Source organism: Moschus berezovskii, chromosome 9, assembly GCF_049115385.1.
Source record: "Moschus berezovskii isolate FMDL1 chromosome 9, NW_MosBer_1.0, whole genome shotgun sequence".
NCBI lineage: Eukaryota > Metazoa > Chordata > Mammalia > Artiodactyla > Moschidae > Moschus > Moschus berezovskii.
The window spans coordinates 51,785,482-51,801,170 of NC_142468.1; the positions used below are offsets into that span (position 1 = coordinate 51,785,482).

The 15,689-nt window shown below is 45.1% G+C and overlaps 1 protein-coding gene across 1 annotated transcript in view; it reads right to left on the reverse strand.

Annotated features, from left to right (window-relative positions):
- Positions 1–916: 916 nt before the first annotated feature.
- Positions 917–15,689, reverse strand: part of ALDH1A2 (aldehyde dehydrogenase 1 family member A2) — a 116,076-nt gene continuing 101,303 nt past the window's right edge. Inside the window, exons 9-13 of the mRNA XM_055436113.2 lie at positions 14,580–14,764; positions 13,045–13,209; positions 12,219–12,376; positions 11,695–11,769; positions 917–2,776 (exon numbers count right to left, since the gene is read on the reverse strand). Of these exons, the coding sequence (XP_055292088.1) occupies positions 2,704–2,776; positions 11,695–11,769; positions 12,219–12,376; positions 13,045–13,209; positions 14,580–14,764 (656 nt within the window). The 3' untranslated portion in view covers positions 917–2,703. The remainder of the gene's footprint in view (positions 2,777–11,694; positions 11,770–12,218; positions 12,377–13,044; positions 13,210–14,579; positions 14,765–15,689) is intronic.

The following is a 15,689-nucleotide window of genomic DNA, read 5'->3' on the forward strand; positions in this document are numbered from 1 at the left end:
TACCTTATTCTGGATTCCTGTTATTTGTAACCTCTACTTGGCATCTAACAAAGCACTTTTACATGACTATTCTGTGTCCATCTTGTTCTCATTTTCTTCTCGACATCTCAAAGTATTGAACACGAGGTAGACTCAGAGAAAGCCTACAGCCTTCATTTGAGAGTTCACCCCACGCCCGGGGATGGCATTCTCCCATGCTCAACTTGCTCCTCTGAGGAACAAGACACGAGCAGTCTGAGCAAGTAGTCCCAGTCCAAAGCAGCATGTCTCTCCCCAGGACCCACTTCCTTTGTGTCGAAGTCATCGGTTTTTGTTTTTGTTGTACTTGTCCAGGACTTGGGTGGGGAAGTGGGGCTGGAGGAGGGGATGTGCTGGTCTGAAGGGTGGAAACCACTCTCCTCAAGCACCGCCCTGAGAACACACGGAAAGCAAACATGCTCTGACTGGTCCTACAGTCACCGTTTACAGCTTCCCTTCTACAGCTGCAAAAATATTGCATCAGGTTGTCAGTTTCTGACTTTATTTTAGTTCAGTAAATAAAAATAAAGCTACTGATAGATGCCATTAGGAAATGTGAGCTCTTGTCCCGTGGTCCACGTTTGTGAGAACAAGCCCTGAAGATCCCTCTACACGTTAACTCTCCTGCAGGCTACTCTGAGTGAAAACTGTCATCTTCTATGTTTCATGCAGGGTTGGACTGGTTTGCCACACAGAACTGTATGTATACCTGGCTTTATTTAAATAGAGTCGGAAATAAGGGCTTCATTTACCTTATGGCAAGAATACCCTCCCAGACTGTTCAGTAACCAGAGCAGGCAATGTACCTGCTGCTGAGTCCAGCTGCTGAGCCAAAGGCCTAGATAGACTCAGTATGACACAAAGACACTGATAAACATAGCCAGAAGATCCCAAGAAGTACACAATATAAATGCTTTATTGCTAGCACAGAGGATTCTTTTTAAGTAAATTAAAAGAAATAAATCTTCATTTTCACATTCTATATTGCAATTGAAGGTAACTAGCTGGTTAGTGGATATGTTCACAGGGGACACAGGCTATAGGAGGAGAGCATGACATTCACATGAAAGAACTCAGAAATGTGGCATCTCTCAAGGCATCCAGCCACTGTCCTTTGTCAATAACAGCAAGTAGAGATTTCTTTAAAACATCTTGAGTAGACACAAGGATTATAAATAGACAACCGGCAATGTTAGAAAGCAGAAAACCATTAAATACAGAAGGCTATATATGTGTTGCCCATATTTCATATACTCTAGGTTAGGTCTGGTACTTTTAAATAAGTGATCTTCATCTAGAGATGAATTGGATTCGGCAGCTGGAAAGGAAGTTGACACTGCCCACGTCACGGAGCCTTCACTGGGAAGCAGCAGTGGGGTGCTCAGCTGGGAGGAGAGGGGGAGAGGGGGCCGGCCTGTTTCACGCCATGTCCCCCACCCTGCCGGGAGGCCAAGAAGCAAGAAAGGTGTGTGGACGGGCCATGGGCATGACAAGTGGAGCTCTGGTGGGGTGTGGCAATCATGGCACACTGGAACACTACAAATGGAGAAGGAAACCTCCAGGCCTGGCCAGATCTTCCAAGGTTACCACCAGTAGATCCAGGGCATGGGAGCCAAAAGTACCACTCGCTGCACCAGGACTAGCAGGTGGTGGCCACAGGGGACTTGGGGGGCAGAAGAGGCTGTGGATTCCAACTGCAGGGAGAATTCACTTCATACGAACTGTCTGCAGAATTGGACCTGGAATTATTTCTACAAGGCACCCAGCATTACCTTCTTTCCAAATTCTCAAGTCCACTCAGATCACTTTTTGGTTGATTTGAAAGATAAGCTTTGGAAAAGATCTTATCAATCTATGAAAAACAACCCAGCCCCTGACTTATTCCAGAATAATCAAGAAGGAATTAAATGCATACATGGCACATGTACACAAAAACACACACATCTCTCACACACACACCCAAACCATGCAGTGAGCTCCGAGGCTGTGAACTACACAGAATGGTCTCTGGAGCTCCGTCTCCTGATCTTTCACTCAAGTTATTTATGGATGTAAGAAAGCCAGACTGGGTCAGAAACTTCCTAAGTTCTTTCTCCTTAGTACATCTGCAGTGTACCAGCTCCTGGCATTTTCAATCTGGTCTGGCTCTAACTAAAACCATTTCATGTTTTGCTTTGAAGAAATGGATAACATGAAATGGTAATTTGGCTGCAAAACCTTGGAAAATTGTTCCCGGCCCAAACATCCACCCCAAATGAGCTCAGCTGAGATCTCCTTGGAGGAGCAGGAGGGGAACGTGAGCAGAGAGAGCCTGGAAGAGGGAAACAAAGACAATGGAAAGGCTACCTTTGCTCATGAGTGAGGTCGTCTGTGACAGAGGCATCAAACAGTACAGCTCCCTTACTCAGCCCCTCACCCCAGAAAGACACACTGGATGTGCCCACAGCTGCTCCCCGGGCCTTTATCCCATTTCCAATATTTGGTATCATTAAGGTGATCCCTCACAGAGTGCCAAGAAACCATGCCCACTGGCTTGCATTCATTACACCCAGCGAATGGTCTACATGCTGTCATTTGAATTGTTAAATAAGGACTGAGTACTGGGGATTCCTGAGAGCTGGGCCTCACAGGGAAAGCAGAGAGGGGAGTCGTGCAGGCTGGTCTTCACCTTCCTTCTTGGCCATCTTAAGAGTTCTTCTGGGGGATCTTCACTGTCACAGTCTTAACTTCAGAGTACTCTCGCAAACCAAATTCTCCCCTGAAAAACAGAAAAGGGCAGAATCAGGCACCTGAGGCCAAAACAATCCAACGTGGGCTCTCCCCTTCAGGAAATGGGGTAGAAACACCGTTCCTACCACTAGACACCCGAGATGTGTCTGTGCTCTCTTGGGTCTCCTGGAGATCTAGTCCACTTCAACTGAAAGAAAACTACGAGGTTCCCAGGTAACGGTTCTCTCGGCTTGGGATTCTACATTCCTTCTCGTTAGTCCTTGGGTTTAATGTGTGTGCTCAGTTGCTGAGTCGTGTCTCTTTGCGACTCCCTGGACTGCAGCCAGCCAGGATCCTCTGTCAGTGGGATTTCCCAGGCAAGAATACTGGAGTAGGTTGTCATTCCCTTCTCCAGAGGATATACCTGACCCATGGATCAAACCCAGGTCTCCTGCATCTCCTGCATTCTTTACCATTGAACCACCTGAGAAAGTGGAAACAAATACCTAAAAGTCTTCCATGCTGCTGCTGCTGCGTCACTTCAGTCGTGTCCGACTCTGTGTGACTCCATAGACGGAAGCCCACCAGGCTCCCCCATCCCTGGGATTCTCCAGGCAAGAACACTGGAGTGGGTTGCCATTTCCTTCTCCAATGTGTGAAAGTGAAAAGTGAAAGTGAAGTCGCTCAGTCGTGTCCGACCCTTAGCGACCCCACGGACTGCAGCCTACCAGGTTCCTCCATCCATGGGATTTTCTAGGCAAGAGTACTGGAGTGGCTTGCAAAGGTCTCCCATGGAGAAGTACAAATCACCTGTAATGCCTTAAAAATAGAATCCTAAATAAATACTGTCCACAGTTCTCCATAGAGTCAGGGGAAAGAGTCAAGAAATCAAAATAATGGACTGAAGAGGAACTGGGATGTGGTAGTAAACTGTTCCCCAAGACTTGCTTTGGTCACTTCCCCTCCTGGCTCACGGCACTCTGTGGGATCTTGGTCATGGACCAAGGTGTCCGTATCATTTGGTAAACAAACGCTGCTGGCACTACTACCATGGGGCAGCACTGTGCTGGGCTGGGTGAAACAGAAACTACATAACTGGTCCCAGCCTCTGAGGAGCCTGCAGGGGGTCCGGCCTGAGAGGGAGGGGTAGGTGCCAGGTCACCGGCCTAGGCGGCCCCAGGAGACGAAGCCCCGTGACCACTGCTCTAAGGATGCTGGGGCGAGGACAAACCTCCTCGACAACATGCTCCTTTTCTTCACCTCTTTTCTCAAGTTCCTTCTCATTTTACCTCTCTTTAAATGCCTCTTTTTCTTTTCTCTATTTCATTGTCATATCAAGTATGTTCTCTTAATTTTTTTCTATAAAATACTTGAACTTTCTTCTTCTTTTCTTTTTAAAGTCCCTCCTCTGTGAAGCTTCTCCTCACGCTCTCAGAAGGAGCGTGCCCCACTCCTCTGTGTTCAGGGCACCTTGTACCCGCCTCTACTACTGCACTGTCTGCGCCAGGGGCAGGGCAGGGGAGGGTGGTGGCCACTCTGTCTCCCCCACACCTGTATCTTACTGATATAGCTTTCTGTCCTCCCCCACACCTAGTGTGTGGCCCATAGCACCAGGCTCAGAGAAGGCACCTGATAACTGTGGGAGTTATCTGATAACTTTCCTGGCACCACACAAGGCTCCTCATGCATTTCCAGCAACTCCTCTGAGCACTAGGGCACCTGGGTGGTCATGCCCCCCTGCCCCCAGCCCCCAGGACATCAGAGATTGGGGCAAGCGTGCTGTCCTCTCATCTGCATTGGCCATCTTGCTCCAGGGATGAATGAGAAGAATAAACTTCAGATTGCCCCACTCGGTATATGGTTCCCTTGCTGGCTCCAACCAGGCTGTCTCTTTATTACCAGCTCAGCTCTGGCTCTCACTGGACTTTTTCCTGCCCTCGGGCAATTGTACATGTGTGTCTTCATCACGGACATCATCTGCTGTTTGAAGCGTGGTTACCCCCTTCTTGTTCCCTTGCTCTGCATGCACTTGGGGCAGACGTTGGACTGGACCACTCCCCTCAGATCTCTAACTAGACTGTGAGAAATGTCAGAAAGCCTTCAGAGGCAGGAACTTGCATTCCAGTGTGACTGTCAGATCCCAAACCTCTGGGTGCTCAAAGCAATGGAAAACCCTGCTGGACTGGGAGTGCTCCTCTCTTGGATCCCAGGCAGCCAGCTGCTGTAAGTGTTCAGACTGCTCTAAGATGGAGGACTGGGTTCGTATCTGCCACAAAAGGACGTAATGCCCACGGGCCCAGACCACAAGGAAAGCCAGTGAGAGGTCTTAGGGCAGTAAGTGGAGCAGAACACTGGGGCAGGGGGTCATCAGACAGCAGTGTCACCTCAGCTGTATGACTCCAGCCAACTCATCCCCATCTCCTGGTACCCAGCTGTCTTTCTGACATCAGTTCCTGAATGTTAGTATACATATCACTCATGAAACTTGCTTAAAGTGTAGGTTCCTGACCAATCCCCTCCTAAGATTCTGTTCTAGTAGGTCTAGGGAAAAGCCCAAGAGACCATGAGATGGGTGGTTATTGGGCCCAGACTTTGAGCAATACTGCTGTAAGGTCTCTGAAAGCCTTGACATTTTGGTTCTTCAGCTATTTTGCCATCTCCTTCTGGGGTCTTCCTCTCAAATCTACTGAAATTTTTCTTAATCCAGTTAAATTCTGTGGCACAGACAGTTTCACAGATAAGGAAGCAGCTCACTGCTGCACAAAAGGCAGATGCACTGTTCCTGACACGATCCAATATCTCTACATGGTCATCAGTCCAGCTGGGTCATGGGTCAGGGCACAGGACATTTAGAAGCCTGTATTCCTGCTTATTGACCAGACTAGGTTACATTCCCAAATGTGAACCAAACTCAGCATACACATGAGGTAAAGTAAGATGTTAACTTCTGGTGTCTCTCAATCAGCCATTTTAGGAAGTCACTCAGACTCATGCATAAAACAAACAAGGATTTCTGCTTAGGGTGTCTGTTTCCCTGCCCTTTCCTTTGGCTTACAGCAGCATTTCTCAGAGCAGGGTCCCTGGATCACCTGCACCAGAATTATTCCAGAAATTTTGTTAAAAATGCAATCCTGGGCCCTAGCCCAGATCTACTAAATCAGAACCTCTGAGAGGGGTGTCACCAGACAGGCGTGCTTGGCAAGCCCCTCTCCCAGACTGCAGGTGACTTTCCCATGCACCTGCATACTGTACACACACACAGACTCAGGGCATCCGAACAGTGCTTCTTGTCTTCAAAGCCTGTGTCCTTAGTTTTTAAAATGCTGAGGTTCACAGCTTTCTTTCCATCCCCCAGGTTTGTGACACATATTTTATAGCTTGGGCTTTATGACCTCTTGTCTCAGGAGAGCTTAATGAGATGGGAAAAGACATGAAGACTGAAATAGATGGAACTAGCTGAACAGGCAGAACTGAGAGAAACTCAGTCCAAGTCTCTGACCCTAGGAATTAAAGGCCAACCCACTAGGTGAAAAACCAACTTTGAATATTCATTGGAAAAACTGGTGCTGAAGCTGAAGCTCTAATACTTTGGCCACCTGATGCTAAGAGTCAACTCACTGCAAAAGAGCCTGATGCTGGAAAAAACTGAGGTCAGGAGGAGAAGGGGGTGACAGATGATGAGATGGTTGGATGGCATCACCAGTTCAATGGACATGAGTTTTAGCAAACTCTGGGAGATGGTGAAGGACAGGTAAACATGGCATGCTGCAGTCCATGAACAACTAAACAACAACAATCACCAGGTAACCTGCAGAGGGCAGCCCTCTCCACAGCTCTCTGCAGGGGAGTGATCAGAGGCTGACAGCCCTCAGAAAGTGCTACCTCCCTTCTCTGTGCCTCTTGGAGGCGGGCAAGGCGATGCTAGGAACCAAGGTTGCATGGAGCCTGCAGGCCTTAAGAGAAACAATTCTGTCCAGCTGGAAGGTGAAGCAGAGTTTCTGGGACTGTATTAAATAAGAAGGAAGAGTGAAGGACCAGGATAGGTTCTTCTATGTGAAGCATTTCCTACTACTCAGGAAACATGTTTTGGGGGCAAACAGGGACAGAGACTCATATAATTTAGACAAGATGAAGTGCGTCTCATCAAAGAGCACTGTTTCCTAATTATTTTTTAATTGCACAGAGAAGGCCAAATCACTCTTAGTGCCCATGAGATGAGTAGAGAGAGAGGACACTAGTCTGTGTGGTTCTGACACAGCCAAACTGTTCCCTGGACCTTCTTTCTAGGCAAGGGCAATGTTTCCGATAGAAAGTCCTGCACTGGACATTGTCACAAGTTGAATCCTGGTAGAAGGCTTGCCCCATGATGAGCGTCCAGGGCTAGCCTGGGATGAGAAACTGCTAACCAGCGGTTACGTATGACAAGTCTATTTTATGCCCATGACACAACCTGTTAATGACCTGTAATAACAGTCCATGTGAGCAGCATTTCCAGAGCCAGTGGCGGCTCTGACATTTCAGAGGCTGGGAGAGCACAAACACAGGGGCAGGAGATGAAACAGGGTGAATGCATCTTGAAAGCAGAAGCAGAAAGTCAAGGCAAGTTAAGAAGAGATGAGTACACTGAGACTTTATAAAAGCTGAAGGAATACTAGTAACAACAAATGGGTTCTGGCTGTAGAGCAAGTAGGAGGTCCTGAAGGCCAGAAGCAAAGGTTCAAGCAAGAGCAGCTTCTTGCTGGTGTCACCACAGACAGAAAGCAGGTTGATGATACCAGCTGAAATTTAGGAAAACTTGTGCCACATTTCTAAAGTAATACATTTATTAAGAGAAAAATGGATTGTCTCCTTGGCAGTCATGTAGTTGATCAATAATGATGATAGTAGCTCACACTTTCTGAAGGTTTGTCAGACACCCTGATGGATATTTGGCATACTTGATTCTCACATTTAACCCTCACAGCAACCCTGTGGGGGAAGTACAACAACAATTCCCATGTTATAGATGAGGAGACTGAAGGTTAATGGGATTAAGTAATTTGTCCAAGGTGGCACAGGAATTAAGCAGTAGAGCCAGGGTACTTATCTGAGCTGTGTGATTCTAGAAACTCTGCTCTTAGCCTCAATGCTAATTCTCAAAGCTAAACTTCATTTTCACGGTTTAATGGCTCAGGAGTAGAAATTATTAGCTACAGTGTGTAAAGATGTAAGTCTTCTGTGCTGGTCACGGGTTCACTCCTCTTCTCCCTAAACACCACACATTTCTCCCATAGCGCCTTTGCTCACCCTTCCCTCACTGCCACCCTGTTTTGCCCACCAACCCTAAAAAGTTATTCCTCTCTCTTCATCTACTTAAATGTTCCTCCTCTTTCAAAATCCCTGTAAAAGATCACATCTAAAGTTGTCCTGGACTTCTCTGGCTCACACCATCTCTATCACCCCTGAATTCCTCTATCACTTCCTAGGCTGTTCTGGGATTCTTTTGATTCTTTAAGTGTTGTGTATTTAATTTATTCAACAAAATTTTAAGTAATTCAATGAGCTGGACTTTTCCCCACAGACCAAGGATCATGCTTTGCACAAAGTATATGCTCAGTAGTTGTTAGCAGATTAATTGTGAAATGAACATTTGTTTTAAAAAAGGATATATTCAGTAATGCCAGGAAGAGTGGGCATAAAAGATATTTCCTCTTAAGAGTCACAGGATTTAGAAAACATGGATCCAGCTCTTTTTAAAATGAGTGAAAATTCAAGTCTGGGGGATGTGGGGAGGTATCAGCGCAGGAAGACCCTGGCTACCGTTCCTTCTTCAAAGCCATTCTAAAAATCCATCTATATATGAAACTGCAAATACAACCCCTCTAGTTTTCCTCTGCCACAGTCCCATTTTTCACATCCTTAGCATCAGAAGAGGGCAGTCCAGCTCTGATCCTGACCCAGAAGAGTCCTTATGAAACCTGATACCCACACTTCCTTGGCCAGACATCACAGAAACTAAGCCACCAAAATTTTGGTTCTAAGCTCAGACCTGCTATTTACTGGCTGTGTAACTTGGGCAAGCTACTTAACCACTCCAACCCATAGTTTCTCATCTGAACCATCTATGAGATAAACATAAATATATCTATTCCATAGAATTACTGTGAAAAGCAAATGAGACAAAATCAGACAATGTTAGGTAAGAAGGGAGAATAAAGCTACATGCAGAGCAGGCATCTAATACCTATTACTGTTATTGCAAAATCCTCGTAATGGGTCATCTTCCCGTAATCTCTACCAAAACATCCTCTCTACACCAAGAATGTTGCCCTTAAAATCCCTGGTATCTTCTCAGCTCCCACGTCTGCCCTCTAAAGACCTTTCAGACTGGGTTTAAAGCAACCTCTCCACTTGCATCTTCAGCAAGTCCCCTCCATCCACCCCATGTCCAAGCTCTGCAGCCCCAGACTCAAAAGATCCAACAGGCACCGAGCAGGTGACAGTGAGTGAACTGTGTATGTGTAAAAATAACCACCACCAATATTAAGTTCCGTGAACTGCAGAATTCACAGCTGCAACAATTCCACTATGGGTGAATGAAATAAGCAAGAAATTTAGATTTTATGGAAAGCCTCCTCTTTTTTGGATGTCAGGTAAAGATTTTTCAATGTTATGAGGAAAAAAAACTAAAACATTTCTCTAGGCCAGATTTGTCCCTGAGTAGGCAGTCGGTGACCTCTTTTAAATACACCAAATTCTGTTTTGTGTCTGGACCATTCTGTACTTTCTGTGACTTCATGCACAGGGAGTGTTCTTACTATTCCTTCTGCCTGGAGTATCTTCTCCTAGAAAAACTGAAATGTTATTCCTTCTGAAACTTCATAGGGAAAATTTATTGATTTTTTTTCTCTGTTCAGTTCAGTTCAGTCGCTCAGTCGTGTCCGACTCTCCGCGACCCCATGAATCACAGCAAGCCAGGCCTCCCTGTCCATCACCAACTCCCGGAGTACACTCAAACTCACGTCCACAGAGTCGGTGATGCCATCCAGCCATCTCATTCTCTGTCGTCCCCTTCTCCTCCCGCCCCCAACCTTTCCCAGCATCGGAGTCTTTTCCAGTGAGTCAACTCGTCACATGAGGTGGCCAAAGTATTGCAGTTTCAGCTTTAGCATCAGTCCCTCCAATGAACATCCAGGATTGATCTCCTTTAGAATGGACTGGTTGGATCTCCTTGCAGTCCAAGGGACTCTCAAGAGTCTTCTCCAACACCACAGTTCAAAAGCATCAATTCTTCGGCGATCAGCTTTCTTCATAGTCCAACTCTCACATCCATACATGACCACGGGAAAAGCCATTGCCTTGACTAGACGGACCTTGGTTGGCAAAGTAATGTCTCTGCTTTTTAATATACTATCAAGGTTGGTCATAACTTTCCTTCCAAGGAGCAAGCGTCTTTTAATTTCATGGCTGCAATCAGCATCTGCAGTGATTTTGGAGCCCAAAAAAATAAAGTCTGACACTGTTTCCACTGTTTCCCCATCTATTTCCCATGAAGTGATGGGACCAGATGCCATGATCTTTGCTTTCTGAATGTTGAGCTTCAAACCAACCTTTTCACTCTCCTCTTTCACTTTCATCAAGAGGCTTTTGAGTTCCTCTTCACTTTCTGCCATAAGGGTAGTGTCATCTGCATATCTGAGGTTATTGATATTTCTCCCAGCAATCTTGATTCCAGCTTGTGCTTCTTCCAGCCCAGCGTTCCTCATGATGTACTCTGCATATCAGTTAAATAAGCAAGGTGACAATATACAACCTTGACGTACACCTTTTCCTATTTGGAACCAGTCTGTTGTTCCATGTCCAGTTCTAACTGTTGCTTCCTGACCTGCATACAGGTTTCTCAAGAGGCAGGTCAGGTGGTCTGGGATTCCCATCTCTTTCAGAATGTTCCACAGTTTATTGTGATCCACACAGTCAAAGGCTTTGGCATAGTCAATGAAGCAGAAATAGATGGTTTTCTGAAACTCTCTTGCTTTCTCCACGATCCAGCGGATGTTGGCAATTTGATCTCTGGTGCTTCTGCCTTTTCTAAAACCTGCTTGAACATCTGGGAGTTCACGGTTTACATACTGCTGAAGCCTGGCTTGGAGAATTTTGAGCATGACTTTACTAGCGTGTGAGATGAGTGCAATTGTGCGGTAGTTTGAGCATTCTTTGGCATTGCTCTTCTTTGGGATTGGAATGAAGACTGACCTCTTCCAGTCCTGTGGCCACTGCTGAGTTTTCCAAATTTGCTGGCATATTGAGTGCAGCACTTTCACAGCATCATCTTTCAAGACTTGAAATAGCTCAACTGGAATTCCATCACCTCCACTAGCTTTGTTAGTAGTGATGCTTTCTAAGGCCCACTTGACTTCACATTCCAAGATGTCTGGCTCTAGGTCAATGATCACGTTATCGTGACTATCTTGGTCGTGAAGATCTTTTTTGTACAGTTCTTCTGTGTATTCCTGCCACCTCTTCTTAATATCTTCTGCTTCTGTTAGGTCCATACCATTTCTGTCCTTTATCGAGCCCATCTTTGCATGAAATGTTCCCTTGGAATCTCTAATTTTCTTGAAGAGGTCTCTTGTTTTTCCTATTCTGTTGTTTTCCTCTATTTCTTTGCATTGATCACTGAGGAAGTCTTTATCTCTCCTTGCTATTCTTTTTCTCTGTACTTAACAAGATATTTAACCTACTTCTATAATAGCACCTATTACATGAGATTATTGGTGCATGAATTTTTCTCCATTCCCACTTAAGGTAAGGGTATTGTTGTGTTTTAGTTATCCTTGTAATGTGTGCTTTGTTTACAGACATGTGTTTTCAACATGGTGTTTGCTTAATGAATGGATGAGAGTAAGAGAATTCACTGATGTGAGTACACTCTATGCTGCTATTTGCAACTCTATTTCTCTTTGGCTACCAGCAACTTGGAACACTTACATTTCTCTTCCATTTCCAGACATCTTGAATCCCCCAAAGGGGCTCTGGGCATTTAAGGCATTGTAACAATTGATCCTAAAAGAATAAAACATGTACTGTTAGCGTGAGTTCTGTTTACACAGAAATAATCCCACTGACATGATATTTCTTTTGCAAGCTCTATTTTTAAATTCCTTTTCCCACATGAAAACTTTATAATTTAAGATTTTGTGTTTTTTTTTAATTTTTATTGGAGGATAATTACTTTATACTGTTGTACTTGTTTCTGCTGTACAACAAAGTGAATCAGCTATATGTATACATATATTCCTCTCTCTTGAGTCTCCCTCCCACATTTTAGATTTCCTGATTTAGCCAATAGGCAGTGTCCCTTCTCAGGGTGAAATCTTTGGTCGGTCTCCCCCATCTTTCCAGAACTTATGTGCTTATTTCACACAGGCTCTGAAGAATTACAAGGCCCCGCACCCCCCACCCCCTCCCCACAAAATGTGTTATGGCCAGAAGGAGTCTGACCCTGATCTTACCAAACAGTCCCCGCTTGCATTGCAGAAGACACTGTGAGGGCCTTGTTGATGTCGTTAGTAAAGACAGCTGCTACAAGTCCAAAGTCTGAGTTGTTGGCTCTTTCAATAACTTCATCCATAGTCTTAAACCTCAAAATTTCCTGAACAGGGCCAAAAATCTGCAACAAAACAGATTGATCCAACACAGATGCTTTGCCATCCTTTCACCTGTTCTCCAAATTTCAGGCAAGTGTATTCTGCCTTCATCATTTAAATGATGTTTAAGTTTAGCAGAACATAACTGTAAAATATCCCAAACTTTCCCAGAGTAAGATTACGTAAGTCTGCCGTTAGAGTTTAACAGCTCCACTCCCCGGCCCTGCCTGGCATTCCTTGCTTTCATTGCATGTTTCATGGCTGTGTCTCCCAAGCTCCCAGGCAACTGAGGGCTACTGCTCTGGGTTCCTGGTTGGTCTGCAACTGGCCCTCTCCTGCAGACGTGTGCTGATGCTTGGGTGCTTTCCCTTTCCTGGCTAACAGCCTAATGACTCACGTTGAGGGGAACTTAACTGTTATCAATGTATTACTGAGACTAGTGATTGATTTTTATGATGATTCTGTTGGCCAATAACAACTACAATCATAAAGTGCCATCACCTGGCCTCCATCTAGCTTGCTTGCCTTTTTGTCTAGCTTTCTTCTTGAAAGTGGGATGTCCATAACCTGTTTATTGCTATTGTATAATGAATATAAAGTACAAAGAACTACACCTCTAATACCGTCTACTAGAAATGCCCTGGAAACAACCCCAGGGAAGAAGTGGCTGCTGTTGAGGTCTATGAGCTACCTCCTCCTTGGCAATCCGCATGTCATCAGTGACATTGGAAAACACCGTGGGCTCAATGAAGAATCCCTTCCGGCCCAGCCCCTTGCCTCCACACTCGAGCTTGGCGCCCTCAGCCACACCACTCTGGATGAGCTCCAGGATCTTGTTGTACTGTTTCTTGTCAATCTGTGGAAGAAAGCACCTAATGACTCCAAGTGAAATCTTCTCTGAAAATGGAGTAAAATACACTCAAGAAGCTCTCATTTGTGATTTTTTTCAAAGTTTCATTATACCTAGTCAAATCACATGGAACTGCTGTTAAATAACCATTTTTGATCTACAAAAAGGGAAATTTTGTATGGTTCAACCTAAGACATCAAGAATTCCAATAAACGCACTGCTCTGCTGTTACTGACAAATCGTTAAGTACAAGTTCAAGATTTAAGCAATGTTTCTCAATGACGGAGATATTGGTTGATTGACTACTGACTTTTTACAGAAGTAAAAGTTAGCCTTACAGACAAATGCATAGTGTAGCAACTTGTACTGGTACTAAACAGATGAAAACAACAGCGGAGCTAACACACAGCCCCTGGACATGGTGCTACACATCAAACCCTACTGGGGCAGTATTTTTATGGGACCACAGTTACACCATCAGAGGGAAGGGTTAAGTTTAAAGAGTGAGAGCTAGCATCCCAGTCCATAAAATAAGGTCATTCTTGCCTCCCCCACAAGGCCCCCAAGTTATAGAGTTATTGCTCAATTGCTATTGTAAATAAAAACCTACACTCACCTGGGTTTGAACTGCTGTTAGAACTTTAGTCTTCTCTCAAATGGCCCCCAAACTAAGGAGATGTTGTTTCGTATCAGGAAAACCCATGCTCTCATGATCCAGATGAGATCTGGTCTACATATTCCTTTAAATACTCGCAGTTCAAAACTAGAATTCATATGGAAATACACCTAGATGAGTGGGGAGGACCTGCAGAGCTCAGGAGTGCAGTCTGCATGGGGTCTGTGGGCCTCCTCCTTCACCACAGTGCATGAAGCATTCAGAGTAAGAGAGAACCACATGGCAGAGGAAAAGCAGACAGATCTTGCTCCCTACAAGTGGTTTCCCCAGAGTGGGTCAGGTTGGTGGAAAAGAAACCTCAGCAGCCGGTAAAAGGATAAATGGTTTCTGGGAAGGACAGATATCTGCCCTCCTTGACTATGGCACCTGTGGGGATGTCTTGAATCCAACAGTTAAGAACTGGGTTCTAGTTAAGATCCATCTTGCCATGCCTTCTTTAGAGCCAAGAGACTCCAACTTATCCCCAAAGTTGATGATATCCTTAAGGCAGTCCTAAATCCCTTAGTTTTTCAGATAAAATTTAGAAACGAAAAGAGAGAAGTTTAAGACACAAGCAAGTAATGCCTTGATGGCTGTATTTTCAGCCATGAAGACAACAGAGGAGGAAGAGTAAGGATGATGGTACTTTGTAGGGTTCCATTAGTGTCCTATTTCTGTGCTCACCAGGGATTAAGAAAGGACATGTCTATGATTTCTCTACCTGGGGTCCCTGCTCGGTGGTGGGGTCAAAGGGACTCCCCACTATGCGCCTCTTGGCCCGCTCCACACTTCTTCTCACAAATTCTTCATAGATGGACTCCTCCACAAAGATTCGAGACCCTGCAGTGCAGCACTGGCCTTGGTTGAAGAACACACCCTGGTGAGCCTGCTCCACGGCATAGTCCACTACAAGAGGAAACAGCCATGTTCTCAACACCAATCTATGGGACTGCCTCCCTCCCCTCCCCAAAGAACCAGGCATAATGTCATGCTCACTGCAGAGCAGAACCGTGAGCAGCCCAGTGAAAAGCACTGGGAACACAGCTTTTTTCTAGTTCTAACCAGACCCTGACACTATTGGCTATGTTAAGCTTGGCAATCTACTCTTGGAATCCCTTTCTTATTCTATAAAAAAGAGGAATCAGACCACATTATCTATAAAAGAAGTCTCAAACCCCAATAACTCAAGGGGCTGGGCAGATAATGCAATGGTAGTAAAGCAGTGTGACAGAGACTCAGAACCCCTATGCAAAGACATAGCCCAGGGTTGCCAGATTCCAAGTTTTAAGAAAAAAACAGAAATCAATATTTTGTGTAATATTTAGAAGTAAACATAGCTATGGGGCTTCTGAGGGGCTGCTAGTATTAGAAAAACCCACCTGCCAACGCAAGAGATGCAGGAGACATAGGTTCACTCCCTGGGTCAGGAAGATCCCCTGGAGGAGGGCATGGCAACCCACTCCAGTATTCTTGCCTGGAGAATCCCATGGACAGAGGAGCCTTGTGGGCTATGGTCCATACGGTTGCAAAGAGTCGGACATGACTGAAGCGACTTAGCACACACAGCACAAACATAGCTATACCCTGCATTTGGCCTATAGACTGCCAATTTGCACTCCCTAATCTATAAGACCTTGCAGTTATGCTTTTAATTAGTGTTTTCGTGAATTAAACTGCAACAGCAATGATCGTCTTTGAAGACACTAAATTTCCTCTATATTTACATGAATATCTTATACTTGAAAACAGTATCTATAAACCTGGTGTCTGTGTGCTTAGCCATATCTGACTCTCTGTGACTCTTTGGACTGTATAGCCTGCCAGGCTTCTC